Genomic DNA, 17,085 nt, shown 5'->3' with positions numbered 1-17,085 from the left:
TGACGTAATAGATTTATGTTAATCACAAAGTCACGCATGGTTGAATTGATAAACAACAAAAGTCCAAATGCACAGTGTACAATGGAGCCAAAGGCAAAGAAAATAAAAACTGGAGAGGGTTTGGTTTCGGAATGGCCTAAATTCTCAGAAAGAATAGATGAAAAGAAAGAAAGAAAATTCTTTTTAGATGAAGGTTATGTAAAGGTAAACTGTTGTTCGTTATGTTCACTACATACCTGATTTCCGATTGAATGTCTAGGCTTGCGTTGGTACTGAGTTTATAACTAACTACCCGAAGTAGATCAAATCGGCCTATTATTGTTTACTACAACAATACTGTATAAACTATAAATAGGCCTAGGCTTAGATAAACCATGGAGGTTCATATATTTCCTCTACAGATAAGCCAGTGAATTAGAATACTCTGTTTACATAGCCACATTAAAAAAAAGCATTTTGAAACATAAACATATCATAAAATACACTTAAATTAGACCTATTCTATTTGTTTTGTTTTATTATTTATATAAGAATTTAGAAAATTGAAATAAAAAAGTATTAGTAATTAAATAATAGTATGCCTACAACAGTGACTTTAATGTAGAATAGAAAAGCTGGTTTCATTTTTGTTTTTAATATTTTGGTTATAATTTATTTTAAAATACAAGCTGTCAGACTTCTTGTCAGAAAAGGAAGTAGCTGGCATCAATTCCGAACTGGATAGGTATCGAAAAGATGTCGTTCCTGAACTTCCACCAAAGAGGGCGTTCTTTGAGAAGAAGGATGATGCAAGTACTATTATACGCCTGGAAAGAATGGCTGATTTCGATCACTTCTTTCAAGTAAATGTTATTTACTATAGTAATAATACAAAATATAATTTAATGTGCTCAGTCTAATGTAAATAATTATGAATTCAAAATTGACAGTGGCATATTGTTGTAATCACCCCATGACCATTCCCTTTTCACACACAACTGTGTGCCAGGAATATTCTATTACCTCTGTCAACACTATCAAATAGTTTGACAAAAAAAGTCGGATGTGCCCAAATATGGTATGATATGCCCAAATATGGTATTGGTATGATGTTCATATGTGTCATGTCCATATATGGGCACATCAGTTTGATAGTGTAGATAGAGCTTTAGGCCTACCATGCCAATAAGGGTGTCTGTCAGAAAAAGCAGGTATTTACTGGCATTTTTTCAGCACGACAGCTCTAAGTTAAAGACACCAACAGAATTAATGCAGTCATTTCCAGCTCTATAGTCAAAATAGTTACAAAATACTATTTTTTTAGGATCTGAGTGAATCTCCTGCATTCAATGGCTTAGCAGACCTTCTATTGGGAGTCGATTGTGAACCTAATAATGTTCAGTTCTTTTCCAAACCACCTGGTGCTAAGGACACGCCCCCTCATCAAGATGGTATCTATTTTATGCATGATAAGGGTAAGCTAAAAAGAGTATCTTAATTAGAGAGGTATACACTTACAGTAGAACCACTATTAAGGGGACACCTTTGGAACCCAAGAAAGTATCTCTTTAATAAAGGTATCCTCTGAAAAGGGGGTTGGCCATTGTGACAAGACATACAGTATTGTCCTTTGTTCAATTCATGGGGAAATGTTCCTTCACTAGGTTTGTCTTCTGAGTAGAGTGCAGAACCTCTCTTTTTGTGACACTCTACTCAGAAGACACCTCTATTAAGGGGACACTTTCATATGAAACAAACTCTAAAGCCTTGTCTACACTATCAAACTTTATGTGACAAAAAAAATGTGATGTGCCCATATATGGACATGATGATGTCATATCACTACCATATTTAAGCATATCACTACCATATATGGACATGATGATGTCATATCACTACCATTTAAGCATACCACTACCATATGGAAACATCACACTTTTTTGTGAAACTAGTTTGATAGTGTAGACAGAGCTACCTTTATCCTTCTTTTAAGAACTCCATCTTGTGTGATGTACTTGTTCCAATTTTTAGGAATTACATTTTGGTTGGCACTTGATGACGCTGATGAAGAAAATGGGGCCATGTCGTACGTACCGCAGACCTACAAGCTTGGCGAACTGAAACATAAACGAACTGATCAGCTTGGTTTCAGCAAAGCTCTTGTGGATTATACTGAGACAATGCAAAAAGACGCTGTGTTAATGCCAGCTAAAAAAGGTGACGTACAGCTTAACAATAATATATAGGAAACATGTCAACTAATCTAAATTTTTGGCTATACTATTTGATAAATGATAGCCAGGTATTGTCAGTTTGTGTAGCATTTGACAATGCTACACTTGCCTATAAATGTATCTTCAGTGGAGACAATTTAAATTAGTACCTCAGGCATTTACTGTACATTTTTTTTATCACCTATTGCTAATTTTTTTTGTAATTGGTTTTGTGAAACAACGGCTGCTTGTTTTTCATGCTATGGATTTTGTGTTTTTTTATTGTTATTTAGAAGTTGTTCTTCATTTTTGTAGGCACACTGCTGGGTCATCATCCATATACAGTTCATGTTGCTGGAAAAAACAAGTGAGTAACTACTGTATTTAAAATATATAATATATTTGAACATTTCACAAAAAATCCTATTATCATAGACCTTACAGTTAGCTTCAGTTAATTCTGTTAATTCAAACTCGCGGTTCTGTATGCAATGTAACGTTCACACTTTTGTGTGTGGGTTTAGTGATTAGTGCTATCTACACTATCAAACTAGTTTGACAAAAAAAGTATGATGTGTGTATGTGAAGTATGACCAAAAATTGTAGGGATATGATGTCATCATGTCCATACTGTATATGGTATGTTACATAAAGTTTGATAGTGTAGACAGAGCTTTAGTAGAGTTCACTTTCGTTTCAGATCAAGCACTAGATGGCGCCCAGCTCTTGGGTTGACATACTGGGCAAAGAGTTGCCGTGATGATGAAGAGCTGAAGGAGAAGCATAAAAACTATCAAAAAAAGTTGATGGAGGAACTTAAAGATGCTGGAAGGATATAGAAAAGCAAGTTACTGCAGAATTATCACACTTTCCTGCATTAATCACTGAAATGCAGCTGTAGCTACTTACATAATACAGATTTTGTCCAATATATAATTGCAATACAGATTTAGTTTTAATAGTTTATGTAGACAACTTTACAAAATGTGGTTAATTGTTTTAAATATGTATAATTGTTATATTTTAATTGTTTGTTTTTGCTTTATAGATCTAAATGCATTTTAAAATGTATTGTCCTCAAAACATGATAAAGATTTAAAAAAAATCAAACTTTGAATAAGCCATTTTACTTTCACAGACAAAACCGAAATAAAAATAATGATTTTACTTCAAAGAGACAACAATTCAATAAACAGACAAACAGTTAACCAAAAACCTGTTGTTTTTGTTTTTTTTTTTAATTACAGGTAAATTAATCAGGTGAATAATATTTATTAGTTTAATATAGGAATGGCATATTCAGGGCGACAATACACAATATCTTTAGTGGCTTGATTTACTACTCTAAATAATGTATCGTAATTTATTTTCTAACCGTGACCAATGTAATGTAATATTTAGGGATTACCTTTTAAAGGACTTTAATAAAAAAATAAATGGTCGTGTTACTTACTTATTTTACTGCAATAAATTAGAAATAATGTTTTACCATATTTGGTAATTGTAGAATGTGGTTTATTATTTATTAATTCAATCAACTTTGGTTGTATTTCCATTTTATCCTTGTATGAGACAAGCACCATTATTTCCACTTGTTCTGTGGACAAAATAAAGTTATCTTATCTTCTATTTTTTGTAACTCTTTAATTTAACCTTGGATAAATTGTTACACTCCTATGCCAGCAATATTTGCCACATGCTTTTTGTGGAAGAGATTATTTTGGTGATTATAATATTTTTGGGTTTTTGTTGATGGCCATAGACAACGTAATCTGGCTCAACTGCAGAATTTTAATCACAAGTTTGTAATAGGGATTAGGGATCATGTCGAAATGATTGTACTGCAGTACCTACATTTTTTACTGCAATAATGACTGAATGAAATAATAACCAGAACAATAATTGTATTTTATATTTCTTTTATTTAGACAATCATTCCAATTACGCAATAATGGATGATAAATTTCATCAAAAGATGCCTAATTAGTTAAATAGTACTATCATTTTAGGATAAATACTGTATTTTATATGAATAATCTTTAAATTAATGACTGAAAACACAAATTGTTCTCTTTTAAATTTCTTTAGAAAGACATTTCTTTGAATACAGCATTTGACCACGTTCTGTGAATATTACAGAAATCAAATATATTATATATTATAGTAGTACTATGCTATATCACCAGGTACTGTATCAACCCATTTGTACTCCACTTATTTTAAATCATTTTTATGGACTAAAATAGCCCGAAGATGGTCTCTGTATCTGTGTCAATGTCAATATCGTAAAAGCACGGCCTTGTGGGTAACCCTGGCATCGTACTCATCTGAAAAATTGAATAATTTAAATATAAACTGCAGTTTTTAGCAAAGGTTCTGTTTTGAAGAGATCACAGTAGAATTATGGTAATATAATATAAGGATTTCCTAAAATTAATTTATTATTAATTAGTTCTTACCGTTCCCACAAGTGGGTATAAAAATCCAGCACCGACACTCGCCCTCACATCTCTTATTGGTAAAGTGAACCCGGTTGGCGTTCCTTTCTTCGTGGGATCATGTGACAGTGATAAGTGGGTCTTTGCCATACATATGGGAAGGTCGTTGAACCCTTGAGCTGTGTACGTTTCTATTTTTTTCTTAGCTTCTTCAGATAATTCAATTCCATCAGCACCGTAAATTTTCTTCGCAATCGTAGCGATTTTCTCTTCAATAGGGAGCTAAAATATTTAAAATAAATTTAAAATTGTTATTTATTTTGCATCATTGCATTAAAAATAATTCCAATTAAAAAATTTGTTGGCTTCAGTTAAATTGCAATTTCTAGAAACGCAAGTAATTGGACTAATCACAAGTGATGGATTGCAATTGCGTCTTAGTGGGAACCAAGCATTAGAGTAAAAACAAACCTTAACATCGTAGAGAAACTGAAAGCTGCCAGGCTGTTCACAGGCTTTGTTGAGGCTTTCAGCCAAGCCAACCGCTCCCTTACCACCATGAGCCCAGTGGGTACAGATAACGGCGTCAAACGCCCCAGCTTCACGTGCTAACTTCTCAATTAGCTCTAGTTCAGGTTGTGTATCAGTACTGCAATTTTATAATAAACAAATTATAAACTTAAAAGTTCTTTTGTCCGGGAGAGTAAGCATGTGCTTACAAAGCATGCAATTTTCAGTGCTTAACTTATTAAATTAATGATTAAATTCAACTTATAGTTAAATTAAACATACACAAATTTGTTGATAGCAACTACGGTGGGTACACCAAAGAAACTCGCATTTTCAATCTGCTTTTTGAGATTACAGAAACCTTTCTCCACCAGATCTAAATGTTCCTCGCAGTATTCCTTGGGTAAGGGCTTTCCAGCAACAACCTAAAAAGCAAACAATTAATTCATATAACAATTAATTATCCATTTACGAAGTTGAGTGGTTAAGGCAGGGACACCCCTGCATGACATGAAAAAAAACCTAAAACAAATCCCACCAAGCCTAAACAGTAGTCTATGAGTCACATGTTATTCTAAATTATTTGGCAATTCATATATTTCAAATAATTTAATAAACTGACTATCGGTCCGCCGCCATGCATTTTCAATGCTCTGACTGTTGCGACTAACACCACAGCATTTGGTACAAGTCCAGAGTAACGACACTTTATGTTGAAGAATTTCTCCATACCGATATCGGCACCAAAACCAGCCTCGGTAACTAAAATATAAACAATGATAGACTATTAACAACATAAAATATACAGATGATGATAATGTTGATTTGGATTGATGATAGTAATGGATTGATTTGTAACTATTTTTAGTTTCATGAGCAATCAGTTACAGAGAAGTAGGTATACAAAATATGTATTTCATAAATTTTGTGTTGATTGAAGGTAGATTTTATTCCAGATTATACTTGATGAACTCACCAACAAAACCATTTTCACCGACTAACTTGAGGGCAATCTTATCAGCTAGAATTGATGAGTTTCCATGAGCAATGTTGGCAAATGGTCCTGCATGTACGAACACAGGAGTACCCTAACAAAATAAAATCAACTGGTCACAAATTTTCAGACATACAATTTTAGAATTTAATATACATATAAAAATAAACAAGTACCTCAAGATTCTGCATAAGATTCGGTTTAATTGCGTCCTTCATCAACACAGTAAGAGCTCCCCCAATACCAATGTCATCAGCGATAACAGGTTGACCTTTCTTGTCGCTGGCGATAACAATTCTACCAAGGCGTTCACGCATATCTTTTAGATCAGTCGTCAAGGCCAGAATTGCCATGATTTCACTGGCCACTGCGATATCAAACTGCGTTTCTCGCTTTAGTCCTTTCTCAGTCGCAGACTGTCCAATAGTAATTTTTCGTAAATAACGATCGTTTGTGTCAATCACTAGGTTAAGAAAAATTAAACATTTTTAACACCCAACCTAATATGGTACCATAGTACTGATTGGTCAATTAAACATGAAATTAATTTAAAAATAGGATGGTTACCTAAGCATAAAAATGTATTTAACTGGCCTATACAGAAGGAATGAAAAAAATATATAATTTATTGTCACTTGTTGGGCAAAAGCAATATGACGTATAAATACTGTAGTATAATTTTAACACGCAATACAATACTTGACAAATGTCTGGGTAGTGACAAAGAAAAAAGATGTTAAAAAATTATTTGATGTAACTCATGTGATACAAAATGCAGAACAGCTGTTGTATTATGCTATATAAATTTATATTAAATATGAAATAAATTGTTATTATGTCTGCAAACATGATGGTATGCTTGGTTACCTCTTTGCCATGTTATTGTTTCAGGGTCAATATCAAGTCTAGCAAATTTGGCCGCTTCTTCTTCGGTCAGTTCGTTAGGATCCGTTTTGGCAATTCCGAGCCTTTGAAGTCTGGCCAACTGCACGGCGGAGAACTCTCTTGCTCCCTTCTTCTCTGGGACGAGTCTGTTGAAGAGTGCCTTGTCGGTTTGGGTGGATTCGTGGAAGATCCTAGCATCGATGGCTGCTGCTAAGAGATTGTTGGCAGCTGTGATGGCATGGATGTCTCCAGTCAAGTGGAGATTAAACTACAAATAAAGAATTGATGAGCGTTTGAAAGAAGAGTCACAGAGGCAAGGAAGTGGGCGTGTGAAAAAGACTTGATCGATACTTGCAAATGCCAATTTGGTTTCTTCTCATATTCATAAACATTTAATAAATAAATCTAGAAATGTTTATTGACTATTTCAACAACTGTTATATTTTATTTACCTCTTCCATGGGTATGACTTGAGAGTAGCCGCCACCCGCTGCCCCGCCTTTGATCCCAAATGTGGGTCCCTGAGATGGTTGTCGCACACAGGCAAACACGTTCTTCTTCAGGTGAGCACCCAGAGCTTGCGTCAGACCAATAGTTGTCGTACTTTTACCCTCACCCAGTGGTGTTGGCGTTATTCTGAGGGTTGAGAGAATATTTAAAACGATCGTAACAATCATAAAATTACTGAAATACAGTAGAACACCTATTAAGGGGGACACTTTAGGCCCCAACAAAATGTACCGTTAATAGGGATGTCCCCTGAATAGAGGGCGTATGATTCTACTGTATTGCATTATTTATTATAATCAAAACAATGATCACAACGTACCCTGCTACAACAACGTATTTTCCGTTTGGTGATTCAGCAAGTCGATCAAGAATCGACAGCGAGATCTTTGCTTTTTGTTTGCCGTAGTAGTCGACTTCTTCCGGCAGAAGATTCAGCTCTTGTGCAAGCTCTGCCACATGCTTCGGAGTCTGTGATCTGGAGACTTCAATGTCAGTGGGAACATTTTCTTTCAGTTCTAGTGGTAGGTAACGCATTGCCCATGCTCCTTGGGGCTATAGTAGCAAGAGGTATTTTAATTAATACAAAATATCACATTCGAGTTCATACTACAGAAAAAATTAACATCAAATAAGATACTTACCAAGCCAGACCCCATTGTTCTCTTCGCACTTTCAACTGTATTTTTCAGCAACATTGCAATCGTCATCGGGCCAACGCCCCCAGGTACCGGAGTAACAAAAGATGCCACCTCCTTCACGCCTTCAAAGTCTACATCGCCAACAATACTACGACCGTTTTTGCGGGTTGCATCTTTGTATAAAGGAAATACACAAATTTAAAAACGAAATCTAATGTTCTTTAAAACAGCTCTGGTCTTTTAATCTATATCTATACGGAAAGTTAAAATGCGGAACGGACCTGGAATAGGATTGATTCCGCAGTCAATAACGACCGCTCCTGGTTTGATCCATTCCTTCTTTACAAGTTTTGGTTGGCGAATTCCAACCACAACAATATCAGCCTCGGATACCTAATATATATAAAAAAAATTAAATCTAAAACATCGAAATAGTAACAAAATTATTTATATTTTCTTGTACATTATCAGATACAAATACTCACAATGCTTGGAAGATCCTTTGTTTTTGAATGACACATGGTGACTGTTGCATTATTCCATAGCAACAGGTCATGCATGGGTGCACCGACGATCTTGCTACGGCCAAGTACAACCGCTTTCTTACCCTGAATATCAATACCTAAGAAAATAATATAAATACTGGATAACAAATGATGATAAAGAATGATATGGAATGGAATTTTGTTAAACACACTATATACACAGATTATTACATAATGGGTGACCTTGGCTACACTGTAGTTTATTACGAAAGACCCTATGACACCAATACAGCTATATATATTTTGCCTTACCCGTTCGTTTGATTAGTTCTAAGCAGCCGTTTGGCGTGCAAGCTATGAAGCATTTGTCTAGTTGGCCTCGTGCCAGTTTCGCTACATTAAACTCATTTAATCTGAAACAAAAATAAAATAATTATTTAAAAATTAAAATTAAATAACTGCAGTAGTACCCCTACATGAAGAAACTTCCATTAAAGGGACACTTTTAACATTTAAAATAAACTAGGAAAAGTATATTTTTTAACAATATGGCCAACCCTTATTTAAGTAACATTCTTTACGGGGGCACTTTTTTGTGTCTCCTAAAAAGAGTTTCTGTAACTTCGGTAGTACCCCTTCATTGAGACACCCACTTTTAGAATCCCGAAGGCTAAACATTTTACTTTTGTTCTTACCCATCAACGTCTTTGCTCGCTTTAATTGCATTTGTAATTACGCCCTCGTCCATTGGATGTTCCGAATCTGGAGGTAATTGTACAATGATGCCGTGAATGCGTGGATCATTGTTGAGCATTTCAACCTGATTTACAAGCTAAGAAACAAGAAGAAGTAAATTGTATTAAATCGTGTGAAAACAATTTGAGTTTTACTGTCATGGGATGTAAAGCTTTGTGTTTATGTGACAAAAAAAATGTGATGTGCCCATATATAGACATGATGATGTCATATCACCATATTTTGGCACATCACACCTTTTTTTGTCAAACAATTTTGATAGTGTAGGCAGAAGCAATGTTGTCATTAGTACTGTACTAATAAAAAATGTATTAGTGTAGTAAATGAGAATTAACATTGAATTTCAAATTGATAAAAGGATAGAAATTCCAACATTGTTTAAAGATATTTATGCTAATAATTCACCTGTGGAAGGGTCGTTGACCTGTCCATCTTAACATGATGAGTCATCATACCAATCTACGGGGACACAAATATAATAATTGTTAAATTTATATATGTAGTTATATATAAACACAGCAGGCAAAGAACATTAATTCTAAACCGCCCGATGATATACTGAAATTTAATTAATTAATTTGAAACGATAAAGATGAGGAAATCTGTGAGAATGAGAAAAGGTCGCCTCAACCGAGACTCGATCTCGGACCGTCTGCTTGATATGCAGTTGCCCTAACCATTAGACCACTGGGGCTTTCATAGCATTGTTCAAACTCGTTTGAATAGCGACTCTTTAACACTCTCGGACATACATTGTAAAGTAAAATCAGTAAATGTAAAATTGTTTAAAAATGAAAAGCTTGTTGAAAAGGAAAAATAAACCAACCTCTTCGGCTGCTCTGCATTTAAATTTGATATAAATATTTGAATCTTCCATATTGCCAACCTGAACAATAAAAGGAAAAAAATACTGTAAATTCAGTATTGATCTAATTTTTAGAGGTTAGCACTAGTCGTCATTTCACCAAAAGAGAGGAAAAGACGCATCATCCACACGTTTTTTAGGTAGGGATGGTTTCACTCAATTTCACAATTTAAGATATTAAATTCTGTTAGAGGGTCGGGACTAGGATGTGTGGAATTTTTCTCGCAAACGACATCCACCCCCACACAGGAACACCACCATTCTAAACGGTTCAGGTTGATTCCAATAGCATTAGTACCTGCACGATAGCTAGACCTGGCTGGAAATTTGGTTGGCTTTCCCGAATACGGGCAACCTCTGCTTTGAGCTCCTTCCGGATTTCTCTATGAAAAAAAAATGTATTAATTAGTAAGTTAAGTACTCTAGTTAGTACTCTCTAAGCCAAAAATTACTAAAAATTCAATTTGTAATTGCTCAGCAAGCTGCATGCGGGTTTTATATGTAGGAAGCTAGGCCTAACCCTGCACTAGTCTAGTGGGCCTGGGTAATACTTTTTAGGGCAGACCTGGAAAAAGTTGAATCTGATAGTGTTAGTTCAGTGCATGCTGCTTGCAGAGCCTCTGATGTAGGCCTAGCAGCATGTAGCACACCACCAGCAACTCACGAGAAATCAAACCCTCGATCGATCGGTCGACCTCGGTCGGGTCGGGGTCGACCTCCTCCACCACCAAACTCACTGTGCAATTTCTTTTCCATTTAGAATTCTCGATGCAAACTGGTCCGTGTCCATGATAACGACAACTTTTTTCCCTTCTGTAACAACTGGCGAGGACCTATGATACGTAGACTGAAAGCGAAAAGGCTGATAAGAAGATAAGCAACAAGGAGACGAATTCTGATAACGATTAAGTTTTGTTGTAAATCCTGATGACACACGTGAACTTCGATGAAGATAGGTGGCGGTGTTACGATGAAATGTGCGCGAACGATTCACAATTCGAAACATCTTTCGTCGATAAAAATACAACGAAATAAACACTTTTCTGTAATTTTTCGGTGATAAACTTTACAAATATATTGAAAACGTATACAAATAACGAGTTTTTTGTCAAACAATCATACTTTCGCTTCTATTGAACGATTTTATTTGTCTTTTCCCGGGTGATAAAACCAAGAGCGGTAAAACTTAATCGATCTGCTTCTCTCTGGAGTGTATCATTTAGTTAAGGGTTGATTTTGTTATTATCAAATAATGTGTCTGATATAAGTTATCTCTAGGTATGGAAAATTATATTTTATTTACAAATATTTAATCTAAAATTATATTTAATTACATAATAAAACTGATGATTTTGTCTATTTAAATAGTTGCAACTTGTTTATATTAACCACAGATAATTATTCCATGTTACAACTTGGAATAGTCCATTTTCTTAATACACACGTTTAGAGCACGTGAAAAGAACATGGATAGTTGTGGTGACTGATGATAAAAGGTGTATTAATTTCTTTTGTCTTTTCTACCATGATTGTTTAAAAGTTCATGGTTGTGGCTCGTCATGTGTGTAATTCTTTCGACCTCCTATTAGGCCACTGCATAGGCCAAACTAGAGAAGCGTTAATGTCTGGTACCGATAGAAACTATGGAGGCCGCCGGCCCGAAAAGACCAATTAATATTTTGTTTGTATAAATATTAGTGTAACTGTAAAATAATGTAGTCCTAAAGATATTGTCCTTTTTTCCCCGCTTTTTTTATACTAAGTTTACGGGAAATGTAGTTAAGAACAGTTTCTCTTTATCCTACTCCGGAGGCAGTGAATACAGAAATTCTAGAAACTGGAAAAAAAATACCAATGTCCATTTTGTCACATTGAATCGGAACATTATACCTGGAACGTAATAGGAACGGAAATTCAAGGCTAAACTTGTTTATTTTGGTGAATTATATTTTTGTTTGGTTGTATAGTGGTAATGCGATTTTTCCTATAAAAATGGCATAAAAAGCATCATACTAAGTTTGACCTTTAATTGTTTATGGTTTGAGGGAAAATCATAACTTTTTTTAATAATCACATTTTCTTATTCGAACCATGGAGCTATTTATAAAATAGCTGCTCTATGTTCGAACCATTTGTACTACTGGGATTGGGAAGGTATACCTAAATATTTGTTAATAAAGGTGGTACAGTAGGCCTATTTATGATTTCAAATTAAATACAGTAACGAAATATTCTTTATTTATAGTATTTAGGTGTGACAAAGAAAAGAAGTAAGTGTTTTTCTCTGTAGAAGCGGACGGGGGGGGGGTGGGGGGTGATGGTGCGTTTTTGAAAAAAAAAAAAAATCTTTGACCGCCTGTCCGTGAGTCACAGTCGTTTTATTTTAAGCCTAAGTATATTTGTTACCGAATCATGTTTTATCCTCGCCTTTTTGTTTCTAAACATTGAACACCCTGTGTGAACAACAATTAATTGTTAAAATCTTTTTCGGTAACGCGCGTAATACGTCACTCTCAATACAAAAGACTATACTCGCGCTCTTCTCTCTCTCTCTGACTCTCTCGTCCATCAATTTATGACGTCACTGTACTTAACAATTCCCATCATGCAATTGAAAAAAGGCAGGAAGTTTGAATTTCGAGAAGTGACAACAAAAAAGAATCTATGAAATATTGCGGATTACAGCAGAACTCTAGGCCTCTATACAGATTTTGAAATATAAACAAAGTTTGTTTTATATTTTGTATAATTTGCAATCACTAGTTTTAAATATTCGTCTCTTTACTAGCTGCCAGTTGGGCTAGATTAACTATAGGCTAGGCTAGCCTAGCTAGGCCTAGCTACTAAAAAGGCTAGTAGTAGGCCTAGCCTAGCCCTAGTCTAGTAGTAGGGCCTAGCTAGGCCTACTTACTATATAAAGGGCGCGCCCATCCACCACCTACGGGCGACCCACGGCCACGGGTCCTAGCTAGGTAGCCAGCCTAGGCTATAGTGTGTAACGAGGCCTACCCACCAACACTGTGGATGTTCTACTGTATAACTATTTTATATTTTTTGTAGAGGTCTCTTGAATGTATTGCTGTAGTAGCCTGTATTTATTAATTATTATGGTATAAGAAGAAGAGCTGTTCCTGAATTTAAAATAAAGTTTCATCAAAATTAAAATAAAAATGAATTGTTTCACATTTTATTTTTCAGAAAATGGAAGGGGAAAATACAACTACATCAAAGAATAGGTGTGTAAACTAATAGTAATTAATATTAATAATGAATACATCGTATTTAAACTCTGTCATTTATATTATAATTTATACTTAATTAGATACACCTAGAGGCTAGGCTAGTCCTAGAGAGGGCCTAATTTATTATAAAATTATTGATTTTAATGCACCATATTTATTATGTTATATCAACAAGGAAGTCCAATTTGCATATTTTTTTCCTTTATCAGCAGAAATAACAGAAAGAAGAGAAGTCGCCGATCATCTGTGAGTAAAAGTTGTTGTCACTCTTAACTAGATTCAAAGTTATGTAAATCTGATCACTATTATTCAGGCTGTTTAACCTAACACATACAACTCCTGATGTAAGCAAGCTATAGTTCCCACTGAGCATGTTTTTTTTTTGTGAAAAGATATCATACAGTAAAACTCATTGAATACATACTATTATATTTAAATTGAATATACATACTACATTAATTCATATATTATTTATATTACCTACCAAACTAGTTTGACAAAAAAGTGTGCCCAAATATGGTAGTGATATGACATCATCATGTCCATATGGCCACATCGCATTTTTTTGTCACATAAAGTTTGATAGTGCGGACAGAGCTTAAGAGAGCTTTTGAAGTATATTTGTATACACATAGTAAACAGGTATAAACATTATCAACCCTGTACCTTCCTGGTGTCCTATGATAATGATTGACGTATTTAATGTAAAATTGTGTCTTTTACAGATTTTGAAGATTAGTATGTCTCCTGTTCGTACAGCCCTTGGAGATTTAGATCCTAACCATGTTAATGAAACTGCTAGGTATGTATATTAGATGATTTTAACATTTAATTAATCTTAATATGTTTATAAGTATAAAATAAGGGCTTAAAACTGGACGTGTGCCTGCTTAAGCGGCTTTCACATCGCGACAAAATTCGGTCTGGAAGCCTGAGAACAATTTCGCAAGCATTGAGCGTGATTTCACAATTTGGTTATCCGGTGTCAAACTAGTTTATTAATGCTCACTGTTGATTGGTCTGACTGAATTCAGACGCAATGTGAAAACACCTTTAACCTGGATTTGTTAGTTTTTTGTTTTTTTTAATTTTATTTCCAAACCCAACCAACAGCAAAATAATGTAGTGTAATAATAATTACAGTGTAATAATGTCATATTTTGTCAATTCTTTCTTTAGAGAGGCGAAAGCAAAGCGTTTATCAAAGAGAGTCAGTTTTGCTGATACCATGTCTGTTCGGTAAGATTTTATTATTTTTTAAATTATAATTTAAACATTTTTTTTTGTTCTGTATGTATTGTTATATGGATATCCTATCCAAAATATAAGGAAATGAATGAATGAATAATAATTGTCCACACATCTAGCCCATGTGCACTTTAAAGAACCTATTACATCTTTCGAGATAAGTAGTGGGTTACCATGGTGTACAATACACACACACAGTCTCTGATCATAACTGGGCCCTCTGGGAGACCAGTCTTTTAACTGAAGAAGTCACCCAGTATAAATAAATAATACAAAAAAACATAAAACAAGCCGACTACTGTATGCTTTTTATCAATCAGGTACAGTACCTATCATCACAGGGATTTAGAAAAGAAAAACACCAATTAATAAGCGTCATCGATTTTTCCTGTACTTGTTCATACTCTTGTAATGTTATATCAAAAATATTAAAATAATATTCTAGTTAAATATTTAATTTTACAGCGAGTTTTTAAATGATAAAGATGCACATACTCTTGGGTTGTTGAACTCTCCATGTAATAATCAGGCTAAACAAACATCCTCAGAAATATGGTAAGAAAATATTTCAATACAGTGTTGTAAGACTTTTACTAGTTTGAACTGTGCTAGGGCTAGCCCAAAATATTTTCCTAATGATTTAATACATAAATAAATCCATTGTTGTTTAATAAAAAACAAAATGATTAACTATTTAATTTAAGCTCATATAAAATAACACATCTTAAATTAAATTTTTTTTTTCAGTGATGAAGAAGTTGGCCATACAATTCAAGGTAGAAGAGATAGATTTATCTAAAAAAAAAAAATTGTAACTTTATAGTGTCCTTCAAAAAATATTCTAAAATATATTATTATATAACATCTTTGATTAAACAATTTTTTTATCTTTCTGCATAGGCCTTGATTCTTTACTGTCGGCGCCAATTAAAACACAGCCAGCACAGACTACACCAGATGACTTCATTATGCAACAAGAAAGTCCACCTAAAGAACTGACAATGACAATGGACTTCACTCAAACACATGGTGCCATTCTGACTGAGATGGAGACTAACCAGACACGACAGAGGTTTAGGAGTACGTCGTCTGACAGCAGCGATGGCTCCATGCAACATGAGATTGACATACCAAACCCGACATTTGTCGGCCCGACCTACTCTTGCCTAATGCCAGCATCTTTTAACAGCAGTTCTGCTACAGAACCAGGTGACATCGCGCAAAGAGCTGATGCCATGGATCAGACACGAGTCTTTGGAAGCGATGACACTACAGGATTCATGGAGATCACCACTTGTTATGGCGGTTTGATGGATTCTTCAACAACAGAGCAGAAAAGTCAGAAGACCAATGCTGGTGACTTTCTTAGAAGCTTGATGACTTCAAAGCCTACAATAAATGATCCTCAATCTGAAGGTTTATCTGAACTAGCGTCTGCCGTTGACTCTTACCATAACAATTCTAATAATTCTAATGTAAGCTTTGTCTGCAGTGATCCTTCCAAAACCAAAGTTAGCCAGTTAATCAAATACAGGACAGATATGGAATTGATGTCAAACACTGGTATCGACAAAGAGAATGAAGCTCATTCTCAATTGTTTGCAGCTAAAAGAAGTGATCTAGAACTAGAAGGTAACACATTTAAATATAATAATACATCTTATAGTGCGTATTGCACAAAAAGCCTCTAAGCGCTTTATATTATTACCCCGGTCATTTTTGGATCACACGTACGGAGCCATACTCCCATGCAAGTAGTAATCAGCGCAATTAAGTTTTGACCTTTCTGGGAACCCATTTGTACGTTTGGGTGGAGAGAGTCAAACATAAGTTTCTTACCTAAAGGATAACAAGCAATGCAGCTACTAACATTGTATTTGAGTTTGCTTATATGCAAAATTTTCATGCAAAATGTGGGTACTTATAAGTTATAATACAGTACTGCATTTAATTAATTAATGCTCAATATCCATTCCATGTTTTTTAGGTTCAACTAGAAAGCTTCTATGTGAAATTGTTGATAGAAATTTAAGACTTATTATGTTTATCGTTATTTCACAGTTGAAGTGACTAAAGTTTTCTGCGACGAGGCCCAAGCTGATATGGACATCACTGAGTGCGTGCCATGTGGTGCTTCTGTGCAAACATTTAAAAATAATCTGCCAGAAGACCAAACGCAACTCTTTACAACAGACAATGCTGAACTGATGGATATGACTGAATGTATCGGAAATGTAAAGGAGACGCTTTGTAAAGATTTGGAACCAAGAGACACTGTGGGTAATCAGACAGTCATGTTTGATGGAGATACAGACATGGATG

General features: G+C 34.8%; 2 protein-coding genes across 3 annotated transcripts; one reads left to right on the top strand and one right to left on the bottom strand.

Annotated features, from left to right (window-relative positions):
• LOC140061081 (probable alpha-ketoglutarate-dependent hypophosphite dioxygenase) lies at positions 1-3,645 on the top strand. The gene is made up of 6 exons (XM_072107507.1): positions 1-204; positions 669-842; positions 1,304-1,454; positions 2,011-2,196; positions 2,508-2,559; positions 2,893-3,645. The coding sequence occupies exons 1-6, from the start codon at positions 16-18 to the stop codon at positions 3,029-3,031; spliced, it is 891 nt and encodes a 296-aa protein (XP_071963608.1). The 5' UTR covers positions 1-15; the 3' UTR covers positions 3,032-3,645.
• Positions 3,646-4,164: 519 nt separating this feature from the next.
• LOC140061079 (C-1-tetrahydrofolate synthase, cytoplasmic-like) lies at positions 4,165-11,220 on the bottom strand. Of its 2 annotated transcripts, none has more exons than XM_072107504.1 (19): positions 11,011-11,220; positions 10,572-10,656; positions 10,235-10,294; positions 9,814-9,867; positions 9,348-9,484; positions 8,965-9,065; positions 8,653-8,789; positions 8,449-8,560; positions 8,171-8,340; positions 7,849-8,081; positions 7,472-7,655; positions 7,002-7,287; positions 6,311-6,597; positions 6,117-6,228; positions 5,763-5,902; positions 5,423-5,565; positions 5,102-5,279; positions 4,652-4,912; positions 4,165-4,519 (listed from the first exon to the last, which is right to left on the bottom strand). In XM_072107504.1, exons 1-19 carry the CDS (start codon positions 11,061-11,063, stop codon positions 4,430-4,432), a joined length of 2,823 nt encoding a protein of 940 aa, XP_071963605.1. In that variant the 5' UTR covers positions 11,064-11,220; the 3' UTR covers positions 4,165-4,429. The 2 variants fall into 2 exon arrangements, with proteins under 2 accessions (XP_071963605.1, XP_071963606.1); XM_072107505.1 differs by lacking the exon at positions 11,011-11,220 and adding an exon at positions 10,794-10,905.
• Positions 11,221-17,085: the final 5,865 nt, after the last annotated feature.

This window comes from Antedon mediterranea, chromosome 10 (genome assembly GCF_964355755.1).
Source record: "Antedon mediterranea chromosome 10, ecAntMedi1.1, whole genome shotgun sequence".
Classification (NCBI taxonomy): domain Eukaryota; kingdom Metazoa; phylum Echinodermata; class Crinoidea; order Comatulida; family Antedonidae; genus Antedon; species Antedon mediterranea.
Note: the sequence above shows the minus strand (reverse complement) of the source record. Positions and strands in the feature narration are given on the sequence as shown.